This window comes from Chiloscyllium punctatum, chromosome 40 (assembly GCF_047496795.1).
Source record: "Chiloscyllium punctatum isolate Juve2018m chromosome 40, sChiPun1.3, whole genome shotgun sequence".
NCBI classification, from domain to species: domain Eukaryota; kingdom Metazoa; phylum Chordata; class Chondrichthyes; order Orectolobiformes; family Hemiscylliidae; genus Chiloscyllium; species Chiloscyllium punctatum.
The window spans coordinates 13,061,610-13,086,598 of NC_092778.1; the positions used below are offsets into that span (position 1 = coordinate 13,061,610).

A 24,989-nucleotide genomic window follows, 5' to 3' on the forward strand; every position below is an offset into this window, starting at 1 on the left:
GTAAATAGTTACAAATGTTCCCATTTAGCGGTATGAGGACAGGCTTGCCTCTATGTGACCTCAGAATTATCTCCCAACCAAGAGGACAGAATGGCTACTCTCCTCAGAGTGCAGGAAGATGAAGATCTCCTCTGCTGCCCAGTTCAGCTGGGAATTGGGACATACATTTTGCTTACCCATGGAGAACGTATTTGGGAAGATGCACTTCATTCCGGTGAGCTGGCCTTCCAATGAGAATGCATGCTATGCAAATGCAGATGGCGTTCCAGTCACCTGCTGTCAAGATGTTTGTCCCAACTTTCAGCCTCCAGGAACTGAATTGCAAGCTTTCACCCTGTAATTAGCCTGATATTTGGTCTTTCCCCCAATTAGGAGAAAGTGAGGACTGCAGATGCTGGAGATAAGAGTCGAGAGTGTGGTGCTGGAAAAGCGCAGCAGGTCAGACAGCATCAGAGGAGCAGGAGAATCAACGTTTCAGGCATAAGCTCTTTATCAGGAATGAGGCTTGTGGGTCGGGGCTGAGAGATAAATGAGAGGGGGTGGAGTTTGGGGAAAGGTTGCTGAGAAAGTGATACGTGAGTGAAGGTGAGGGAGAAGGTGATAGGTCAGAGGGGAAAGTGATGGAGAGGTCCGGAGGGTGGTGTTGAGTTGGAGACTTGGGACTGGGATAATGTGGGGGGATGGGAAATGAGGAAGCTGTTGAAATCCACATTTATCCTGTGTGGTTGCAGGGTCCCAAGGCAGAATATGAGGTGTTCCTCCTCCAGGAGTCGTGTGGTAACGGTTTGGCGGTGGAGGAGGCCCAGGACCTACATGTCCTTGATGGCGTGGGAGGGGAGTTGAAATGTTCAGTCACGGGGTGATGGGGTTGATGGGTGTTGGTGTCCCAGAGATTTTCTCTGAAACGATCCGCAAGAAGGCGTCCTGTCTCCCCGATGTAGGGGAGACCACACTGGGTGCAATGGATGCAGTAGATGATATTGGTAGAAGTGCAGGTGAATTTCTAATGGATGTGGAAAGATCCCTGAGGGCTTTGGTTGGAGGTGAGAGGAATAGTTTAGGCGCAGGTTTTGCACTTCCTACGGTGGCACGGAAAGGAGCCAGGAGAGGGGTGTGGGCTGGAGAAGGGTGTGGACCTGACAAGGGAGTCGCAGAAGGAATGGTCTTTTTGGAATATTGATAGGGAAATATATTTCTGATATTGGTGTCCGTTTGGAGGTGGCAGAAGTGGCGGAGGATGATGCGATATATGCAGCGGTTGGTGGGGTGGAAGGTGAGGACCAGGGGAGTTCTGTCCTTGTTGCGTAGGGATGGGTGGGGTTCAAGGGCGGTGGTGCATGAAGTGGAGGAGATGCGTTGGAGGGCATCGTCAACCACGTGGGATGGGAAGTTGTGATTGTGGAAGAAGGAGGCCATCTGGCTCTTCCTGAGGTGGAATTGTGTGGAATAAGGAGGCCATCTGTGAACATCTCTGGGACATCCATCTGGGAACATCTCTGTACCCACCAACCCCCACTGCCCTGTGGCTGAACATTTCAACTCCCCCTCCCACTCCATCCAGGACATGTAAGTCCTAGGCCTCCTCCACCACCAAACCTGGAGGAAGAACACCTTGGGACCCTGCAACCACACAGGATAAATGTGGATTTCAACAGCTTCCTCATTCCACCCCCCCCCCCCCCACCCACATTATCCCAGTCTTAAGCCTCCAACTCGGCACCACCCTCCAGACCTGTCCATCACTCTCCCCTCTGACCTATCACATTATCCTTCACCTTCATCGACCTATTGCTTTCTCAGCTACCTTCCCCCAACCCCCTCCTGTTTATCTCTCAGTCCCGACCCACAAGCCTCATTCCTGATGAAGGGCTTATGCCTGAAGCATTGATTCTCCTGCTCCTTGGGTGCTGCCTGACCTGCTGTGCTTTTCCAGCACTATCACTTCCTGATGAAGGGCTTATGCCCGAAATGTCGATTCTCCTGCTCCTCGGATGCTCTTTCCCCCAAATAAATGGACTCCCATTACTGTACACTCCAGGGTGCAGCCCACACTGACACCTCTACGCTTCTTTGTTGTATAGTGAGTGTTTGGGATTGGAGTGTCTTTAACCCATCAGATTTGATGACCTTGAGATACTCCAGAAAGAACCAACAAAGGTTTTGTAAGGAGTGAATGGAAAAGACATGGGATCATCAACATTAAAATTATCACTGAAAGAGTGACCCACTGCTAGCCTGCATTTGCCAGTGTGCAATTTGGACAAATCTACCATTGGGTTCTATTGTAATGATGCCAAAAGAAAGAAATCTCACAGCTGCAGTTCCCAGATCCTGGCTGAGATGCCCAGTTTGCTGCAGGATAGTTCCAGACAAAAATATTGCAGATCCTGGAATCCAAGGTAGACAAGCAGGAGGCTGGAAGAACATGGCAAGCCAGGCAGCATCAGGAGGTGGAGAAGTCAACATTTAGGGGCAACCCTTCTTGAGGGTCTTGAAGAAGGGTTAAACCTGAAACATTGTCTTCTCCACCTCTTGACGCTGCCTGGCTTGCTGTGTTCGTCTAGCAGGATAATTCCAGGCAGGATGAATTAATCTCCTGGCTAGGGATTATTCACCCAGCCATTTGGTTGGTTGCAACCAGGATAATTTAAGGGAAATTAAAAAAAAGCTGCAGATACTGGAAATCTGAAACAAAAACCAAAATTTCTGGAGAAACTCAGCAGTTCTGGCAGCATCTGTGGTGAGAGAAAGTCATCTTGAGTTCAGTGACCCCTCTTTAGAAAAGGTGGTATACATGCTAAAGATACGGGGGTGGCAGGCCAATGGGTGAGCAGATAAACAGAGACGGAACCTAATGAGAGAGAGAAAAACATAGTTAGGCAGACAGAAAGGATGGTATTGGTAAACCAGGCTGAATGAAAAGCTGTTAATGGGAAACATGAGTAGGTTAAAATGGATTGGTTGCATTGCAAGCCAATGGCATGATAAAGCCAGTGGTGTGGGGTTGGGTAAAGAACTTGGAAGAAGGTCCTCATACTCGATATTGAGTCCTAAAGGCTCAGGGTCCCTGCTGTTCTTTCAGCTTGGACTGAGCCTCACTGGAGCCCTACTATAGGCCTGAATCAGAGATGTTGGCCAGGAATTAATTTAAGAATGAATCCCTCCCTTGCGAAATTTCCATGGGCGTTTCTCTCTGCCTGTCTCTGTCTCTGTCTGTCTGTCTGTCTGTCTGTCTCCCTCTGTCTCTCTCTCTCTCTCTCTCTGTCTGTCTGTCTGTCTCTCTCTCTCTCTCGCCCTCTGTCTCTCCCCTTCTCTCTGTCTCTGTCTCTGTCTCTCTCTCTCTTGCTCACTCTATCCAGTTACCCATTTAAATTATATCCATAATCGTTCTTTGTCTGGCAGGTCTCTTACAAGCTTTGAAATTACAAGCTAAAAATATCCAATGTATTTCATAGTTCTGACCTATGACACAGCCATTACACAGCATAGGCTAATGTTGAAACTGTGGGTTGGCAGCTTCCCAACCCTTGAATGTTGTGAGCACTGGTGAGTCAGTTGGTAAAATATAATGAAATCGGCAAACACTAGATTCTCAAAGTCTCCAAGCAAGTTCTGAACAGTAAGGTGAGAATGAATGGTGAGAGGCCTATTGTATTAATTTTAGTGCCTCAGTATTGCCATGGGAACCTCATTTTACCTCACAGATACTTGGTTTCCCATTCTCCAACCTACCAGACACGTTCTCCCCGTGTCTGCATGGGTTTCCTCCGGGTGCTCCGGTTTCCTCCCACAGTCACAAAGATGTGCAGGTCAGGTGAATTGGCCGTGCTAAATTGCCCGTAGTGTTAGGTAAGGGGTAGATGTAGATGTAGGGGTATGGGTGGGTTACGCTTCGGCGGGGCGGTGTGGACTTGTTGGGCCGAAGGGCCTGTTTCCACACTGTAAGTAATCTAATCTAATCCAAATTGGATGGTAATGATTCCTGATATGAAAAGTAACCCGTTGCTTGATCCTCCAGCCCTCCATCTCAGGGACCTGGCTAACATCTCACTGCATGCTCTGTGGGGCACTGACCATTAATTCCCCAAACCCAGATCCATGAACATTGAAGTCGGGCATGTACCAGCCTCACTGCATTCCCATGACACATCTCTGATTCACATATAACACAGACCACCATGTCAGTGCTATATTCTGAATGGCGTTTTTACTGTAATGCTGCTGCCAGAACATTGCGCACAAGAACAGGTCCCTACTTCAAGGATTTGATCAGGCTGCATCTCAAAGCTGTTTGCTCACTCTCTTACAGAGCATTCTATTTGGACGCTGACTACAAGGTCTTACCTTGCCTTCCTTTTCAGAGCAGACACAAAGCCAGGCAGTGGTTGCCAGCGGTGATCTGTCAAGGGGGTGGACATGTTGCTGCATGGGACTATTCCATAGCGAGGTCATAATGCACCATCTGCCAGCAGCTCATGCGACACAAACACACTGCACATTTGGCAATCGAATGGCCATGTCTCAAAGACTCAGGGGAGTCGTCCTCAGCCACACCAAGTCAGGGCAACTCCTGTCTGGCAGTGCTTGGCTGGGAGAATGGCCTGATGGATCAGGTACCTTGCAAGATACCTGGCAATGGGGAGCACTTCTGCCTCTGGCAAGAGGGAAGGAAGGACAAAGACTCGGTTTTGCAGATACTAAGGCAAGTTTTGGAGAATCGTGTGAGAAACCTCACCAGGGCTCACGGACAAAATTCCCTCCATGAAGCTCGCCACAATTGACACTGAGTCAATGACTGGTAAAATTCATCCTGCAGTTTTGACATTTTGTGTGCTTGAATCTGGCTGAACATACATTTTGTGATATTTTGTAACAGATATACACAGGCGGACTGCCAGAGGAACGGATACGACAGCTGGGATTCATTATTACTGTGTATGGCCCTGAAGACATCAGTATGTGGAACATAACGAATGCGGATACTCTTGCACTTGTTCTAAACAACAGCCCAAATCTGAACACGGTATGGATGAGCAGCAAGCTTCTGATTGTGTTATGCTCTTGAAGATCACGCATTGTACCTGCTATTCAAATGCTGTTTGGGCTGTGACAGATCATGACAAGAGCTGGGGATAAAATGGAAACCTTTGCCTCTGAGGACATGATAAAAATATTCTCCATTCAATATTCAATTAAGCAGAATTATCCCCTCCCTGGTATAGAATGAGCAATGGCAAGAAAAGTGTGCAAATACTGTTCGGATGAAAAATATTCTTAATGTTGAGAATTTCTTTTCATGATATTTCTGTCTAGGCTTAATGGCAACTTGCCATTGAGTGGCAATGACTTTTATTTCAATGTATTTGCATCTCATTTAATCCCAACTCGCCTTATTTATACTTTACTTTTAAAGCACCTCCCCTTCCAACAAGAAAGTAGACATGCAAATTCCTAATGTGGTAATCAGAGCGGGTACCTGGTGGCTATACCTCACTATGTGCTTATTGTAGTCACCATGTAATAGTTTGGCTCGATGGTTATTATCTTCCTCACCCACTGAGTCCAGGGATTTGTGATCTGGCAGTCCCAGAATCAGACCACAGTCAGTCCCACAAGTTAAGTGTAACCAGGTCAAGGAATTACAAGTGGGTGATTCAGGGTGGTGTTGAGACATCAGCTAGAGTTGTGGGCAAGTTTATTCTGCTGTGAGACAAAGGGAGGGATTGAGTACAATGTAAGAGGAGTTTGTGTTGATGTGGGAGTAGGAGATCTCAGTTAAGTGAGTGAACAGAAAGGATTTGGGCGGATGTGAAGTGGAGAGGATGCATTTAACATTGAGAGTTGTCATCACTGAACACTTGCAGTGACGGAGTTAGTGTGAGGTAGCAGAGAGAAGGTGGTGTGAAAATGTCCACTTTGGCAGGAAGAAAATAAAGAATCATATTACCTAAATGATGAGGGATTGCAGTTGGATCTGGCTGTGATAATGCATGAATCACAAAATGCTTTATGCAGGTACAGTAAGTAATTGGGATAGCTAATAGAATGTTATTGTTTATTGCAAGGTGAGTTCAATACAAATGTAAGTAGGTTATGGCTTCAGTTCTATAGGACACTCGTTAGACCACATTGGAACACTGTCCACAACATTGATCTCCTCTATAAGAAAGGCTGTATATGTATTCTAAGCAGTTCTGAGATTTACTGGATTAATATTTGGAATGGGCAGGCTGTCTTTTGAAATACGTTGGATGAGCTAAGCTTGCATCTGCTGGAGTTTAGGACAGTAAGACATAATTTGGTACAAACATTAGATTAGATTAGATTAGATTACTTACAGTGTGGAAACAGGCCCTTCAGCCCAACAAGTCCACACTGACCCGCTGAAGCGCAACCCACCCAGACCCATCCCCCTACACCTAACACTATGGGCAATTTAGCATGGCCAATTCACCTGACCTGTACATTTTTGGACTGTGGGAGGCACCCGGAGGAAACCCACGCAGACACAGGGGAGAACGCGCAAACTCCACACAGTCAGTCGCCTGAAGCGGGAATTGAACCCAGGTCTCTGGCGCTGTGAGGCAACAGTGCTAACCACTGTGCCACCGTGCTGCCCTAAAGAGGACTTAGAGAGGACTTAACAAGCCGCGTATGGAAAGGATATTTCCTCTTGTGGGAGAATCTAAAAGTAGAAGTCATGAAGACAGAGAAAAGGAGGATATGGCATGGATCTTGGTGAGCAAGGAGGTCATCATTGTTAGGTGGGAATGTCGATTTGAGGTTACAATCAGATCAGTGATCTTATTAAATGGTAAAGCAGGATTGAGGGGCTGAATGGCCTACTGTTGCTCCGATTGTATATTTGTGTGTTATGTCAGGAGGCATTGCTATGACTCAGGAGAAGCTATTTGGCTCCTCAAACCTGCTCTGCCATCCAATAGGATCATGGCTGCTCCAACGTTCTTCACATCCACTTTCAATGTAACCCTTCATTCCCTGACTGACCAAAAATCTATCTCAGTCTCTCTGCCCCCCAGCCCTCTTGTGGCAGGAGTTCTTAATCCTCAGAGAAGAAATATCTCCTTAACTCCATCTTAACCTGGTGGCCCTTTGTTCTGAGACCTGGATTGTCCCATGAGGGGACATATCCTCTCAGCATTTAGCGTGTCAAGCCCCCTAAGGATCCAATGTGTTTCAATGAGATCACCCCCCATTCTTCTAAACACTAGTGAGGAGAGTCCCAACTTGTTTAACCTTTGCTCATAAAACAATCCCTCCATACCAGGGATCATCCTAATGAATCTTCTCTGAAATGCTTCCAGTCAAATGATAAATTTCCTTGGATAAGGGGACCAAAATTGCTCTTAGTACCTCCAGAGGTGATCTCACCAGCACCTTGTAGAGTTGCAGTAAGACTTCCCTGCTCTTATACTCCAACCCCCTTGAAATAAGGACCAACATTCCATCAGCTTTCCTGATGACCTGCTGCATCTGGGTGCTAGCTTTCTATGTTTCATGCATCAGTGTCTCAAAGTTCCTTAGTGTTGCCATTTTTTTGCAGCTTTTCTCCTTTCAAATGATTCTCTGTTCCTTTGCCTTCCCTTCCAAATCGACACAGCACTGACTCAGGCTGCAGTCTGTGTTCAGACTGGTCAGACCTGGTGGCTAGGCCTCCTGTGAGGATTAGGAGGACTGCAGATGCTAGAGATCAGTCAAAACGTGTGGTGCTGGGAAAGCCCAGCAGATCAGGCAGCATCCGAGGAGCAGTAGAATCAATGTTCTGGGCGTAAGTCCTTCATCAGGTATTTTTCCAGTGCCACACTTTTCGACTCCTGTGAGGACTGTTTGGAAAAGGGACTGCCTTTTTTCTCCACCACCTGATCCCTGTCTGTGATGAGCAGGGGAGGGAGCCTTCCTTCACTGTGTGAGGGACAGCTCCTGGCTTGCAGAATCTGAGGTGAGAAGGGCTTTATATACAACACGATGATGTGAATGCCAGAGGGCCCGAGCAGCAGCACCTCCCCAGTTGTGTGTTTCCCTTAGGAAGGAGTCCAAGAGGCCATTTACATCATTAACATGGTGAAGAGTGTAAAAGCATGCCCTACGTCATGGCGGACCCAGTCCCAACAAAATACTTCAACTAAAAATGAGAAAATTCCGGGTAATGCCTCTGATGTTTTCTCTTCCCACAGCAGGCGAAATTTCCTCAGAGTCAGCTGCATTCAGAATTCCATATGGTTCCAACACCCACCTGCAGCTTACATTGTTGGAAAGGCCATTCAAATTATCTAGGCTATCATGATTAATTAAGGGGAGGTGATGGGCCGGTGGTAGTATCACTAGACTCTACATCCCAAGACCAAGGTAATGTTCTGGGGACCTGGGTTCAAATCCTATCATTGCAGATGATGGGATTTGAGTTCAGGAATACAACCTGGAATTCAGAGTCTAATGATGACTATGAAGCTGTTGTTGATTATCAGGAAAGCCCCGTCTTGTGTTACTTAACTCCTTATCCGGGATGGCGTACAAGTGACTGAAGACCCACAATGCTTTTAACGGCCTCTGGGCACATAGGGATGGCCAATAAGTGCTGGCATGGCCAGTGATGAACATATCCTGTGAATGACTGAAACATGGGGTATCACATTGATTTGCTAAATAAGGAGCATTAAGACTGCAATGAAGGAAATTTTTTATTAGGTCTTGATGGATTTGATTTCTACAAAAGTCATTTTGGTAACAACCACAACAGAGATTTCTCTAAATATACAGCCACTAAATCAACATCTGAAGGAATACGCCTTCCGTTTTGACCCTTTATCATCTTTATTTCAATTCCAGATTTCCAGCAAGCCCACGTTGTCATATTATGAGTTTTCCTATTTCAAAAGTTAGGTACTCTCATGTTATACATAGCAATGCAGAAATGAATAAGTAATTCGGAACTATTGTCAATTTATATCGTGTATGGAGCAAAAGTTAATAAAGCAAACTTTCACTGTTCCCTTTCTTTTTAGAGCAAAGCAATCATTTCAAATTACCTGCAGAGATCTGGGCCACTAGATGCTGTTGCTTTGGATGCGATTGGCGGTCCATTACTGTGTACTCTCAGTGAAGAGAACCTCAGAACCATACTTCCCAGTGAACTGAAGTGAGTGGCAGGCTCTCTAAAGCTACATTAACAGATAAATATTTGATGCTTCACCCACTCGTGTCAAAAATCAATGCTGCCTACAGTAAAGTGACGGATATTTTAGCATGCGATCCACATGCAGGCAATTGAAGAGGAAAACAAGGGAACAGTTTGAGATTTTCACTTGCTGTCAAACAGCAAACTGAAGTGTTTTATGCAGCATGCACTGATGCTTGAGCTCCCACTGCACAAATATATTGGAAAGGCAATACTGAAAGGAAAAATAAACAAGTTGATGCCTCCATTCTTAGTAGAGCCTAGAAAGTGTTCAAACTCACAGGTAAACTGCCTTCACAGCGACCCAGAAAACGTCTAAGAGTCCGGGATCACTTTGTAAATCGACAATTTCTGTTTAAATAAAGCAGAGTGGAATTGACAATCCCATCAGAGAACTCAGACCAACAAAGTCCTCAAAGTATTCATGTTAACAAAAAAACATAACCATTCTGTTGCAGGAAAGCCAAGCCACTGAATATTTCCATGTGTACCCAGGCAAAGAAAGACATACTCTTTGGGATCGCTAAAGTTGCATTCCAGGATCTTGCCGGTGATCCCAAGGCCTATTTTAACCAGCTCAAGCCATATATTGGTAAGCTACATTACAATCTGCTTTGATGATAATTTGAAGAGTTGTACAATTCACTTAACTTGCAGTTCATTGCAAGCTTGAGTACACCAAGGAATTATCCAAGAACGTTTCTTATTAATTCCAAATGAATTAAATCTTCCATTTTACTTTATTTTTATGAAGAGCTTATGTTTATAAATATCAAGCTGACAGTTCTTTCTGTTCTCTAAAAGGTGGTGCACGAGCTTCTGATTTACAAAGATTAGCTCCTGGCGATATCAACATGGACTTCCAGACATTCAGCAGCCTCAATCCAGTGGAAGTGGAAGTAGGTATCATTGAGGCCTGCAACAACATCCAGCTCTTTAACACATCACTCAGGAACTAGAGCTTAGACTCAGTGCCCATCAACAGGAATTCATTCACTCCATCCCATGTTCATCACCACAGGCCACCTTCTTGCTGCACAACTGCTATAGTTATGAGATCCTGCCTGAACTAAAAACCACAACTGTGTACTCAGACTGGGGTGTCCTCTGACTGGGTGTACTCAGATTATTTGACCATTGTTAAGCGAAGAATGCCATAATAAACATTTCAGTTGTCATTCATTTCTATGTCTGTAATGGAAGTGAAGTGATGCAGGGTCAACCACAGATGACTGGTTCACTTCTGCCCAGTTCTGTTAGTTTTGAAGAGCAATTCCATCCCAGACGTTTCAAATTAAAGACAATTCATAGCACCATTCGGTTAGAGCTACACAGTTTAGGTTGATTGGGGAGAGTTATATCAAGAGTGGAATTAAATATTATTAGCAGATATGAAAGACTTAAAGTTGAAGCAGAAACTATGTTGACCACTTATTATTAGATTGGATAGGTGACTGAAGGGCTCTGGAAACATTTGGGATAAATGTTTACGCACTGATAACAGGAAATAGGCGCAATATTCTGTTTCTACACTGCTTATACAAATGATTCTTTCTGAAATAATTCAATAACAATGTGGAACCAAGAGTGAGGATAATGGTGTCACTGAATTGTGACCAATCCATGTCTTTCAGAAACTCACTGTCCAGAACATTCGAGATCTGCTTGGAATTAACCTGAATTCCATTAAAGAGAATGAAGACCATGAAATCGTGCGGCGTTGGGTTAACTCTCACACAGTGGATGAGGTCATGAGTCTGGGAATTGGCCTCAGAGGTGGAATATCACCGGCTGGACTTGGAAACTTTTCATTTCAGGAACGTAAGTGGCATTTTCTATCAGTTGTTCTGACATGAACATTGTAGCGAGGATTGGTTGGTCCCATCATGGGACAATGTTTTAAAAAAACTGCATCACCTTGAGGTTTCTACATGTATTCAAACATGCAGATTCAAAATGAAGAAAGCATTTAATCTATAGAGTATAAAGACTGTATCTTTTTATTTATGCGCTTTTGATTATGGACTGACATGAGAAAAGGAGAGGTTTAAAAGCCAAGAATTGTTGAAGAATTGATGCACTTTTTAAAAGCAAATTACCTGACACCATTGCAAGTGCTGCTAACATATTGCTTGATCAAGGAGTGGGAAAAGTCTAATTGCAGATGGGCTGGAGTTAGGTGTGTTGTATATAAATGGACATTCAGCTGGCAACAAGCAATTAACTGGTCTGTGAAACTTTGACCAGTTAACAATGACAAAGTTCTTCTGCCTGCCAACAAATTTGTAATGGGCGCCCAGGCAGCTGAAAAGCTGAGAGCTGTGAAATTTTAGGTCAGGAGGCATCAGATTAAGGGAGGGGAAGCAACTGGTATTGTCCTGCAGTTAAAAGCATCTCAAATTTGAAAATAGCCAGTTTATGTCCCCTTTCCAATTGTTGCAAACTGCAACATTTAATCAGTAAGTTTATAAATCACCCTGGGCTTCCTGTAAGGAAGCGAAAATATTTGGAGAAGGAAGATCAAGAAGCTGCAGTCTATATCTTCAAGGTCTCATCATCTTCATCCCAGACGGCTTAAGGAACTGGCCTTAGAAATAACCGATGCATTGGTGGTCACCTATCAAGATTCTATAGGCTCTGGAACAGTTCCTATGGATTGGAGGGTAGCTAATATGAACCTCACTGTTTAAAAAAGGAGGTAGAGAAAAAACAAGGGATAATAAGTCAGTTAGCCTGCCATCAGTATTAGAGAAATGCTCGAATCCATTATCAAAGCTTTAATAGCAGAGCACTTGGAAAACAGTGATAGGATTAGGAAGAGTCTGCCTGGATTTATGCAAAGTAAAGGACGTAATGAAGGGACTTGATAAGGGGGAGCCAGTGGGTGCGGTTTATTTGGACTTGCAAAAAAACTTGAGATAAAATCCCACATAAAAGATTAGCATGTATAAAATTAAAGTGCATGGGATTGGTCGTAGTGCACTGACATGGATACAGAATTGGAAGCAGGCAGTAAGCAAAGAGCAGGAATGAATGGGTCTTTTTCTGAATGGCAGGCAGCAATTAGTGGGGTACTGCAGGATGAGGGAACTCTCTGCAAAATCCCCAAATTTGCAGACAACACAAAGCTGGGTGGGAGAGTGAATTGTGAGGAAGACAGAGTGATGCTTCAGTGTGATTTGGACAAGTTGAGTGAGTAGGTTGGCAGGACTGATGTATGGAGAGAGACTGGATCTGTTAGGACTATATTCATTGGAGTTTAGAAGAAAGAGAGGGACTCACAGCAACCCATAAAATTCAAACAGGGCTGGTCAGAATAAATGCAGGAAGGGGTTGCAGTCTAAGGATATGGTGTTGGTCATTTTGTACTGAGGAGAATATTTCTTCACCAGGGTGTGATAAGCCAGTGGAATTCTGTACCACTGAAAGTGGCTGAGTGTAAACATTGAATATTTTCAAAGAGTTAGATACAGTTCTTCTGCCTAAAAGGATTAAAGGATACAGGATGGAAGTGGAAATGGGGGACTGAGTTAGACAATCAGCCCTTTTCCTGCTTCCATTTTCTATGTTTCTATGATCAGCTAAAGGGTCATCTCAGCCAAACCTTATCAACAGGGATCACTGAACTGTTTCTCATCTTTCCCTCCATGCAGAACATCCAGGGTATTTTTAGTATCTGTTTATATAGATTACTTACAGTGTGGAAACAGGCCCTTTGGCCCAACATGTCCACACCGACCCGCCGAAGCGCAACCCACCCAGACCCATTCCCCTACATTTACCCCTTCACCTAACACTATGGGCAATTTAGCATGGCCAATTCACCTAACCTGCACATTTTTGGATTGTGGGAGGAAACCAGAGCACCCAGAGGAAACCCACACAGACACGAGGAGAATGTGCAGGAGAATGTGCAAACTCCACACAGTCAGTCGCCTGAGGCGGGAATTGAACGTGGGTCTCTGGCACTGTGAGGCAGCAGTGCTAACCACTGTGCCACTGTGCCACCGTGCCGCCCTATATATGTGCATAGAGGGGGAGTTTCATAAATGGTTAGTGTTTTAACCAGTACAATTATATGTTGATGGTTCACAGTTGTTTATCTGAAGTTGGAATCTGAAGTTGAAAACACATGTTTTCTGTCAACCTGAGTGTAAAAGTAAATTGGGGAATCCTATGTACATTCTAAAAGCTCTAACGTTTGTGATGATTCTGGTAATAGTTTGGCTGTATATCCAGCTGCCCCAGTGAGGTATTACAACAAATTCACAATTACTTCCAATCACCCTTATAATACTGTACAGAACCAGTGACAAACTGAGTTTATTGTGTGCAACTGGAAGAATAGAGGAAGAGGGTATGATTACAACACATGATGATACCAGATGACTATTTGAGAGTTCTCTACACTTATTCTCATAATTGTTCAGCATTTTTTGGATTAGATTCTTTTTTAGATTTGATTAGATTCCCTACAGTGTGTAAACAGGCCCTTTGGCCCAACAAGTCCACACCGACCCTCCGAAGAGCAACCCACCCTGACTAATGCACCTAACACTATGGGCAATTTAGCATGGCCAATTCACCTAACCTGTACATCTTTGGACTGTGGGAGGAAACCGGAGCACCCAGAGGAAATCCACACAGACACGGGGAGAATGTGCAAGCTCCACACAGACAGCTGCCCAAGGCAAGGATTGAACCCAGGTCCCTGGTGCAGTGAGGCAGCAGGGCTAACCACTGAGCCACCATGCCACCCTAAATTTTAAAGCTAAATTCTAAGTCTGTTTGACCTTACTAATGAAGACCTTGCTTTGAGCACCTCTTGTGCAGTTGTAACCCTGTATACCTCGCCCTGTCCAAGCACCCTATGATCTGGATGTCCCTGTTTGCTATGATCTGCCTGTACTGCTCGCAAAATACTTAGGTACATGTGACTACAATAAATCAAATCAAATCAGATTATTTAAAAGGCATCTGGATGGGTATATGAATAGGAAAGTTTTAGAGGGATAAGGGCTAAATGCTGACAAATGGGACTAGATTAATAAAGGATCTGTTTCCGTGTTGCACAGCTAAAAAAAATTGAAACGTGCTGTTTGCAGTGAAGTGATTCTGTGAAAGCTGTAAATAAAAATTAACTAACACTGGCTCAAATGGTTAAAGGTTACCATGGAGAAAATTGTTGACCTTCATTTTTGCTTCATTTTGCAGTGCCTGGTTCTGCTTCAGTCAACAGCTACAATCTCCTGCTCTCCATCTGCATCACTGTGATGGGAATCACATTGCAACACCTTTCATAAACTGCAAATCAGCCTATTGTACTATCAACGGAAAGGATCAGAGCTCTTTGACTGATGTCAAAGAAAGTTTAACAAACTGAGTAACTGAAGTGAAATCTGCTTGTAATGATCCATTTTTAAGTAACCTTAAGCCAAGCTAAGCTAGATAATGTTCCGATTATGTATGAAATATAATATTTTAAGGACTGATTTGGATCACAACCAGAATGACAATCCACCAGCAATGGGTGAAGTGTTAGTGATTATCAAATCTTGCATTCTAATCTTTCTTAATTTTTGTATTTATAGGATCCTTATGGAGTGAATAAAATTCCAATTTGATTGTATTTACTTGAAACTAGTAATCTGAGGTCATTTTCAACATGTGCTGGTTATTAAGAGAGGAATAAATCTTGAATTCTTGACAGTTGTCTGTATAGTTGCCCTGTCAAGCGATAGTGCCAAGAGTCTCCATCGGTGCAGGCTGTGGCTCTTAAAGGAGTTTGCATTTCGAGCCTAAATGCCTGAGCTAACTTAGCTTATCTCTGTGGGACAACATTTCAGGTGTAAAAGTTTATTTTAGTGATGAGGGATAGAAACCACATTTAAAGTTCCTGCCACTGATCTTTACCTCATTACCCATTTTGGAAGTACTTCTTCCTGTCTTCAATCTGTGGTTGAGCTGTGATCCTTTGCAATTCAACAGAGTCTTTGTCTGTAGTCCCCTCACTCATAGAACTGATAACTTTCATGATAAAGAACAGCCAACAGAAAAGGCTGCAGGCAAATGTTCAACAGTTATCAGGTCTAACAGTGAAAAAGGGGACCTTTGCTGATAAAATGATATCAGATTAAGCAACCATTGTACTTTTATATTTTCTATATTAAAAAGTATTTTGTGCAATTATTATTATATGTTTACACCACTCAATGATTTATCATGCAATGTTCTTGCATAGTATATTTATTAAAATTAATGCATGATGAACCAATTGATCAATTTACTTTGCTCTGTTGTGTAAGAAAAGGATATTTGCAATGACAAGTTAAGTGCAAACATCATGGATTGCTTGTGGCACTGGTAGTGCCCACACCTCTGAGCCAGAAGATCCAGATTCAAGTCTCACCTGCTGTAGACGTGTGCCATAACATCTCTGAATACTAAATACAAGCATCAGTCAGGTCACCCACCCAGATATGATCTGGAAATACTTGGACATTGTTGAGGAGAGGACTTCCTTTCTTCCAAATATGACCATGAAATTAGGAATCCTTAATTTTGTTTCTAAATGCTCTCAGGTAATGCTGTCAAGGCACCAATTATTTAGGTGTTATGGGACCTGTTCAACAAAGGAAGAATGTACTCTTCATGTCATTCAGGAAGAGGTAGTTGGGACATTGGATGAGCTCAACATTGATAAAAAGGTCTTGATGGGTAATTAATGTTTCATCAGGATCACATGAGATGCAGCAAGTATCCTGAAAAGAGTAAGGGTGGAAATTGCAGAACTTCAGCCATAATCTTCCCTGTATAGATACAGACACGTGCCAGTGGATTGGAGAAATGCAATCAGAATAGTTTCAAGGAAATGTATTCTACTAAACCAAAGCTACACACTGAACAATGACGAAATGTGGATGAGCACGAAAAGGACAAAAGTGGATTTGGAGCAAAAGGTACTTAGTAGATAGATAAAAGGAAATGAATCACTATAAGATGAAGCATTTAGGATAGACGTTAAAAAAAACTTAGGAATATAAAGATGTTAGGAAAGATGTGAAAAACAATAAGGGAAACAAAAAGGAACTCGGACTATGACAAGAGCTAATTAAGTATTCTGCAGACACATAAATAACAAATGAAGAGGACACTCATTAAAGCATACATCTCACAATAACTCAACATTAGTACAATGTCACAGCTCCTCCTTTTTTAAAATATTGATATTCTATAACTACAAAGCTAGGAATTTTTCTTAACTGAAAGCATACATCTCACGAAGGTGAATTCAGGTCCATCCACATTGCAATGCACACTTGCCCTCTCGGATCTCAGAATTTCCTCCCATGGAAACAGAAAACAATGGCTTCCAAAACGAAAAGTCTTTTAGGATGTGGGCTACTGGGCCAGGGCATTTACTGTCTGTCCCTAACTGACCTTCAGAAGGTGGTGCTGAGCTACCACCTTCAATTGCTACACTCTGTGTGCACATCCACACCGATCAGTGAGGGGAAATTCTAAGCCCTTGACCTGTATCAGTCAAGACTTACAGGTGATGATGCTCGTATGCATCTGCTGCCCTTGTCCTTCCAGGTGGTTGAAGTTGGGGAGAGATTCCCTTGATTCCTATTGACTTCAATTTTACTAGGGCTCTAAGTGTAACTTTTTTTGATAATTCATTTGTAGACATAAGCACCATTGGCAAGGTCACCATTTATTGCCGAGCCCTAACCGCCCTTGAGAAGGTGGTGGTCAGCTGCCTTCCCGAATTGCTGCAGTCCTTGTGGTGTAGGGATACAAAGAGCGATATGAGGAAGTGTTTTACAGGTTTTTGTCCAAGTCACAGTACAGGAACAGGAATATAATTCCAAGATTTCTCCCTGACTGCCACTGACTGTGGTTTTGCGATGATTCCTTGACACTGCACTTTCTTGATGTCAAGTGCAGTCACTCTCAATGTACCTCTGGCATTCAACTATTTTATTCATGGTTGGACAGAGGCTATTTTGTAGACAAGTCCAATTTTCCACATTACCGAGTAGATTATGGAGACTGGGGAAGGGGAGTAATGGAGGCTGGGATGTTGGAGAGTGATCAGCAGAAACATATATTGAATTATACAGCATATGTGTCAACTGCTGAGCTTTGCCAATGCTTAGAGGCTTTATGTAATTAGGGCTTGCCACAGTTGAAGAGGAAATCGTCTCGGTTAAAGCTATTAGCACAGTGGTTTTGGCAATATATTATTTGGTTAATGCCAACTGAGGTTACCGGTCAGGAGAAACATGAAAAATAAAGAGGGATACAAGGAGCTTTTGTGGTGCAATGATAGTGTCCTTGCCTCTGAGCCAAAAAAACCTGGGTTTACTGCTCCTGATGTGTGTTGTAACATGTCTGAATAGATTAATTAAAAATATCTATGGAGTGATAAGTAATAGTATTCTGTTATTTTGACCGGGAAAAGAAGGTGGATGGTTTTTCTTTGAAAACCTTCACTCAAAGAATTCCATCTTTTCCTTGTTAGAATTTGCTCTTCCCCATGTTAAGAATAAATAGCTGTTTTGTCACCATCTGTACTGGCCTCCCATTGAAAAGGACAGATACGCCTTGTTTGTTACATAGTCTATAAGTTCATCAGTCTCAACATAGCCAAAGGCTGAAGTCTAATTAGGGACTCGTTGAACAACAATACTGCAGCTTTGTGCTTTAATGCAGTGTATTAACCACACCTGTATGGCACGATTTCACAGGCTGGGAAGTGCAGAGGCTGGGACCTCTCCTTTCATTGTATTGTAACTTGTTAAGTTGAAGGCTGGGAGATGTAATAATATTGTGGGATAAATAAACACACCCCGCAAGGTCACAGAGGCTTGCGAGAAAGTTGTTTTTGGAGTAGCAAAAGAAACTGGAAAGGATTAGTCATACAGACTCAATGAGTTTTGAAGACTGGCATTGCCAATGTATCTTTTGGCGTTCTTCTGGCATCCAAATGACCACTGCCTTTTGAACATATTCCTAACTGCCCTTAAGGGCATTTCCAACAGTGTAGAATAGAAGTGGATATTCTGAATGTTGTCAGTTCTGAAATTCCAAATCTCTCAATAACTGAAAGGATCATTGTCAGCTGATATTTCAGATGAAACCAAGTATACTGAGCTGCTGCTGGGGCCAACTGGCTGTCGTGTGACCTGGGTCCTGATGAGCAGACATCTTTCCATAGACCTCTGGCTCGTTTCCCTATCCTTTACAAAGGAGGTGAAGGGAATTCTGCTCCTTCTTTGTAAGAGCTATGGGCATATGGTGGTCACATTACTGAACTTGTAATTCAGAGGCCCAAACCAGATGTTACTAGCCCTTTCAAGGGGGAATGGGAGATGGGTAGGTTTGTAAACTGGCAGAGGAAGGCATTTGGACATGAGCCCAATATTCTGAATAACTGTCAAGATTAGAGTGAGTGCTGGAAAAGCGCAGCAAGTCAGGCAGCTTCCGAGGAGCAGGAAAATTGACATTTTGGGCAAAAGCCGTTCATCAGCAATTCCTGATGAAGGGCTTTTGCCTGAATAGTTGATTTTCCTGCTCTCCGGATGCTGCCTGACCTGCTGTGATCTTTCAGCACCTACTTTAATCCTTTCTGAATAACTGGACAGTGCCACCCACTGACCAGAAGTGGGCAATCAGTTAAGTTACTTAAGGCTAATTAAGGGACTTTAAGATGGTTAATTAACATATTGCCAGAATCTAATGTGAAGGTGCCATAAAGGTAGGGTAGTAATTAATATGGCAGGATGGAAAAATGTTTCACTAGGAGTGAGCAACCTTCCTTAAAACTTAATGTAGCTCAGATATAGCCAAAAAAAACCCCAAAAGATTCAGTGACTGGGAGTTATTGGATTGTTATTAAATAAAATCTGGTTCACTTAATCCTTTGGAGAAGGAAAGCTGACAACTTACCTAGTGTGACCTACATGTAACTCCAGGTCCACCACAGTTTGGTTGAATCTTAATTACACTCATAATTGGCCTATTGCACTTAATAATATAGCTCATAGCCCAGGTGTCTCTAGAAAAGGAGCACGCAGTGTCCACCAACACCCTGGAGTTGTTCAGGGAGAGGTGGGCGCCGCAGGGAGTGGAGTGTATTATTTCCCCGTCCAACTCTATTTTGATTTAGTCCCTACCCTCCCCTTCACTGTTTTGATCACACAGCATTGCCCTGTGGTTTGAAGGGCAGTGCTTGTCACTGGCCACTCGGGTGTTTTTTTCTATCTTCCTGGTGGTGGAAATTGAATAAAGATTTGTGCACTTTGTGTCTTTTCACTGTGTCTCACACCTGCACACACACACCATGGGTGCTGGGGAAAAAAATAAGCACTACCGCACTTAGGCGGTAGTGTGGGGGTTAAATTTAAAAAAAAAAAAAAAAATATAAGCAGGAGATGCCCGGGTGTCCTTGGAGAAGGAGCACGTGGGTGTCCACTGACACCCTGGAGTTGTAAAAAAAAAAAAAAAAAAAGAAAAAAAAAAGAAAAAAAAAAGAAGAAAAAAAAAAAAAAAAAAAAAAATAATATAGCTCATAGCCCAGGTGTCTCTAGAAAAGGAGCACGCAGTGTCCACCAACACCCTGGAGTTGTTCAGGGAGAGGTGGGCGCCGCAGGGAGTGGAGTGTATTATTTCCCCGTCCAACTCTATTTTGATTTAGTCCCTACCCTCCCCTTCACTGTTTTGATCACACAGCATTGCCCTGTGGTTTGAAGGGCAGTGCTTGTCACTGGCCACGCGGGTGTCTTTCCTATCTTCCTGGTGGTGGAAATTGAATAAAGATTCGTGCACTTTGTGTCTTTTCACTGTGTCTCACACCTGCACACACACACCATGGGTGCTGGGGAATAGAAATAAGCACTACCGCACTTAGGCGGTAGTGTGGGGGTTAAACATAAAAAAAATAAAAAAATAAGCAGGAGTGCCTAAAGATTCGTGCAAAAAAAAAAAAAAAATATAGCTCATAGCCCAGGTGTCTCTAGAAAAGGAGCACGCAGTGTCCACCAACACCCTGGAGTTGTTCAGGGAGAGGTGGGCGCCGCAGGGAGTGGAGTGTATTATTTCCCCGTCCAACTCTATTTTGATTTAGTCCCTACCCTCCCCTCCACTGTTTTGCTCACACAGCATTGCCCTTTGATGAGAAGGGCAGTGCTTGTCACTGGCCACTCGGGTGAGAAAAGAAGAAGAAAAGAAAAAAAGAAGAAAAAAAAATAATATAGCTCATAGCCCAGGTGTCTCTAGAAAAGGAGCACGCAGTGTCCACTGACACTGTGGAGCTGTTCAGGGAGAGGTGGGCGCCGCAGGGAGTGGAGTGCATTATTTCCCCCTCCAACTCTATTTTGATTTAATCCCTGCCCTCCCCTTCACTGTTTGATCACACAGCATTGCCCTTTGAGGTGAAGGGCACTGCTTGTCACTGGCCACTCGGGTGTTTCCTTTCTTCCTGGTGGTGGAAATTGAATAAAGATTCTTGCACCTTGTGTCTCTGACTGTGTCTTACACCTGCACACACACAACATGGGTGCTGGGGAAATAAAAAGAAAAAAGAAAGAAAGAATAATACAGCTCATCACCACTTGCCCAAGGGCAGTTAGGGCCCTTGCAATGAACACCAGTAATTAACCCATCCCAAGAATGAATTTAAGAGATATCTTGATTAGTGGTGCTGGAAGAGCACAGCAGTTCAGGCAGCATCCAAGGAGCTTCGAAATCGACGTTTCGGGCAAAAGCCCTTGCCCGAAACGTCGATTTCGAAGCTCCTCGGATGCTGCCTGAACTGCCGTGCTCTTCCAGCACCACTAATCCAGAATCTGCTTTCCAGCATCTGCAGCCATTGTTTTTACCCCTTTAAGATATATCTGTTAATTCCTAGACCCACCAAATGGCATCAAGTTTGCAGCTTCTTTTAAGTGGGTGGTGCCCTAGAAATAATCTTGGGTGTGGCAATTATCTTTTTATCATGCAAATACTTGTTTGGGACACCATAAATGCTGGACACGGCACTGGGAAAACTCATCCATTAGGACATCAGTTTAGTGTCTCATTCAAATGAAAGACATGTGAGGGAGATCAGCATTTCTGCATTCTGAGTGTCAGCCCAGATTCTGAGCAGAGATCACTCCCATCGACCCACAGATGAATGGTTACATTTCTCCAGAATTCTCTCAATCAGTGTCCTCCAACCAGGCACTCCCTGACTAAGAATTCAACATGGTTTTGGCATGAAGTAAAAGCTATGAAAGCAAAAAGCAAAACAAATCCAACTAATTTCAAATTTTGCATGTCTGTTCAAATAAGACCATTGCACAACTATTCATGCACCACACCTGGACTTTCCTATGAAGCAATGTTATAGATGAAGTGCCTTAGTGCAGCCTGACTCCCAGAAACATGATCAGAAATTTACTTCACAGGCACTTAAAGTAATTTAAAAAGTAAGCTAGATGTGCATTCTATTAGTCAACATTAAATTGTTGTTAATCTAGTACTGTGCAGTGCAACGGTGAGTAAAATTTATTTCAGATTTTAAATGTATATTCAAATTATAACATTTATATTGTTGCAAGAAAGAGTGAGTTTGAGTTAAAAATTGCTTTGTGATTGAGGCAAAATTTTGTTAATTGCTCTTTGTCAAAATGGGATGCGGAAGTTAAACACTTGACAGAAACAAACCCTTCCTCTTTATTTATCTATAGATAGAATTTCATGTTGATGACAGGGTCTTGCCTGTCTCCTAGGAAACTATTGGAAGCTCTATGTTGCCTCCGTTATGGAAAGCCTACAGAAGTTAAGAGACCATTAGGCATTTAACTTGTCAATTGGGTGTTTCCCAGACCTTAGGACCTTGGGATGGAAATCCTCTTTGTCTAAGAGCAGTTCTTCATTGCCCAATGGCATTGGTTATCTGCACAAGTTGCAGAGCAATGCTTCTTGTATGACAACATTGACCACCCTTCAAAGGTTTATAAGTGGATGTGAAGCATGTAGAACACACTCAGATCACAGAAGGTGCTACATAAATGCAACTCTTTCATCTTTCTATTTTTGTGGGTGGAAACTGAGAGAAACTAACACTCAGCCCTTTTCTCTGAATTCAACATGCAGCTGTCCTCCCTACACCATGCTCTGAATATGCCATACACACATGCCAACACGTTTGCTCTAATCACTTTCTCTACGCCCATGATGTTGACTTAAGACACACCTTGTCTTGTTACATCTATGTCTAACCACTCCTTCTATGACGGGATACCAACAGAATGTGTAATGACGATAATGGAATAATGGTGTTAGTGTTACCATGTTGGTGTAGAGAGAACTGAAAGGGAGAGAATGTGTGTCTCCACGAAGCTGTGAATAAAGAATGCTCACAGAAAATAACTTGGACCCAAGAAGCATAGCTTGACAGATTAAAGTTAGACACTGTACACATGATAAAACACCACCACCCTCTTACCGCTATCCACTCCCCCTCCCCCCTGCACCGACAGGACATTTCTTTTCCAAGTCACTTTGGCCATTCATTTGCCTCAACCTTTACTTGGTAAGCTTTTGTCTAAACTAATTCTTTCAGTTTGGCTATCCCTGTTGGTAGCTCATCTCAATCGCCCAATTCTGCTAACCAGGCGCTCCTTGAGAGGCGTGGTTTTGGCAAGACGTAAAATTATTATTGAGCTACTTCAGTGCACTGGGTACATATCGGTTTAGCAGTAGATCAGTAGGCCTGACTGGATCCTATAAAGTGGTTCCTTCTCCTCTGTCAAAACTACCCACTAGAACCATCCTGGCTTTTTTCCTCCATTGTCGACACTCTTGAACTCCTCTTTTCTACCCTCTGTTCCAACAATAAGTGTGAGGAGCCATGAATATGTCACTAAGATTGACACTATACATTTGTCTGTTTCAGCTCTTTCTCCTTCTTCCTCCTTTTTTTACCACGTTATGCTTGAATCTCTTCCATCAGGTTTCACTCCCTCACTTATTAATGTATCAGCTGTAGCTATACATCTGAATGATATCTTCTGTGACTCTGTGCACTTGCCCTCCTGGGCCTCTTCCTCCTGTCTCTTGTCTATTGTCCAACTCAATAAGAGTGTCATTCTGCGAGACCTTGCCTCCCCACTGCAGTCCTCTGACCCTGTCTCCTTGCTTCTCCCTCCTTATCTCCTGCATCAGGGTCTTCAGCTGCCTGCACTCCATCGTCTCCCCTTCCTTTTAAATCTATGCCTTTGGTTACTGTCTTGCCATTTCCTCAAAGCCTGACTTCAATTGCTCTGCAGCCATTTTCCACATCTCTCAACATCAGAAGCATTATAAGCGTTTAGCAGTGACATTGAAACGTTTTTGTGAATCTATCAGTGATATGTCAGAGTGTCTGTATTGTGACTAATGGATGTCAGACCAATCACAGCAAAGGTGACCATTGGCCCATTATGTAAGTGCTACTTTAATCCCATTCTCTTGGCCAGCTACTGTATCATTTGATAGACTTCCTTTACGCGTGTTTATCGTGAAACTTATAGAACATAGAACATAGAACAATACAGCGCAGTACAGGCCCTTCGGCCCTCGATGTTGCGCCGATCAAAGCCCACCTAACCTACACTAACCCACTATCCTCCATATACCTATCCAATGCCCGCTTAAATACCCATAAAGAGGGAGAGTCCACTACTGCTACTGGCAGGGCATTCCATGATCTTACGACTCGCTGAGTGAAGAACCTACCCCTAACATCAGTCCTATATCTACCCCCCCTTAATTTAAAGCTATGCCCCCTTGTAATAGCTGACTCCATACGCGGAAAAAGGTTCTCACTGTCAACCCTATCTAACCCCCTAATCATCTTGTACACCTCTATCAAATCACCCCTAAACCTTCTTTTCTCCAAAGAAAACAACCCCAAGTGCCTCAGCCTTTCCTCATAGGATCTTCCTACCATACCAGGCAACATCCTGGTAAACCTCCTCTGCACCCGTTCCAGTGCCTCCACATCCTTCCTATAGTATGGCGACCAAAACTGCACACAATATTCCAGAAGCGGCCGCACCAGAGTCTTATACAACTGCAGCATGACCTCAGGACTCCGGAACTCAATTCCTCTACCAATAAAAGCCAGTACGCCATATGCCTTCTTCACTGCACTATTTACCTGGGTGGCAACTTTCAGAGATCTGTGTACATGGACACCAAGATCCCTCTGCTCTTCCACACTACCAAGTAGTCTACCATTAGCCCAGTAATCCATCTTTTTATTACTCTTACCAAAGTGAATCACTTCACACTTAGCTACATTGAACTCCATTTGCCACCTTTCTGCCCAGCTCTGCAGCTTCTCTATATCCCGCTGTAACCTGCCATATCCTTCCTCACTGTCTACAACTCCTCCGACTTTCGTATCATCCGCAAACTTGCTCACCCAACCTTCTAACCCTTCCTCCAGGTCATTTATAAAAATGACAAACAGCAATGGTCCCAGAACAGATCCTTGCGGAACACCACTAGTGACGGCACTCCAAGATGAATCTTTGCCATCAACTACTACCCTCTGTCTTCTTCCAGAGAGCCAATTCCTAATCCAAACCTCCAACTCACCCTCAATGCCATATCTCTGTATTTTCTGCAGTAGCCTACCATGGGGGACCTTATCAAACGCCTTACTAAAATCCATATATACTACATCTACCGCTTTCCCCTCATCTACCTCCTTCGTCACCTTCTCAAAGAATTCAATAAGGTTTGTGAGGCACGA

At 43.5% G+C, this 24,989-nt stretch overlaps 2 protein-coding genes across 5 annotated transcripts in view; both read left to right on the top strand.

The window, feature by feature from the left end:
- The window catches only part of LOC140464757 (mesothelin-like protein), a 44,936-nt gene extending 29,536 nt beyond the window's left edge, over positions 1-15,400 (top strand). For all 3 annotated transcript variants that reach the window (XM_072560250.1, XM_072560253.1, XM_072560251.1), the window contains exons 6-11: positions 4,877-5,023; positions 9,024-9,157; positions 9,655-9,788; positions 10,001-10,095; positions 10,831-11,017; positions 14,411-15,400. In XM_072560250.1, coding sequence (XP_072416351.1) covers positions 4,877-5,023; positions 9,024-9,157; positions 9,655-9,788; positions 10,001-10,095; positions 10,831-11,017; positions 14,411-14,499 — 786 coding nt within the window. In that variant the 3' untranslated portion in view covers positions 14,500-15,400. The remainder of the gene's footprint in view (positions 1-4,876; positions 5,024-9,023; positions 9,158-9,654; positions 9,789-10,000; positions 10,096-10,830; positions 11,018-14,410) is intronic.
- A 6,181-nt stretch (positions 15,401-21,581) lies between these two features.
- Positions 21,582-24,989, top strand: part of LOC140464759 (mesothelin-like protein) — a 39,272-nt gene continuing 35,864 nt past the window's right edge. Inside the window, exon 1 of one of the 2 annotated variants that reach the window (XM_072560255.1) lies at positions 21,582-21,672. The gene's annotated coding sequence lies outside the window, so the exon portion shown is untranslated. Of the gene's footprint in view, positions 21,741-24,989 lie in introns of both variants that reach the window. The other variant, XM_072560254.1, reaches the window with a different exon arrangement.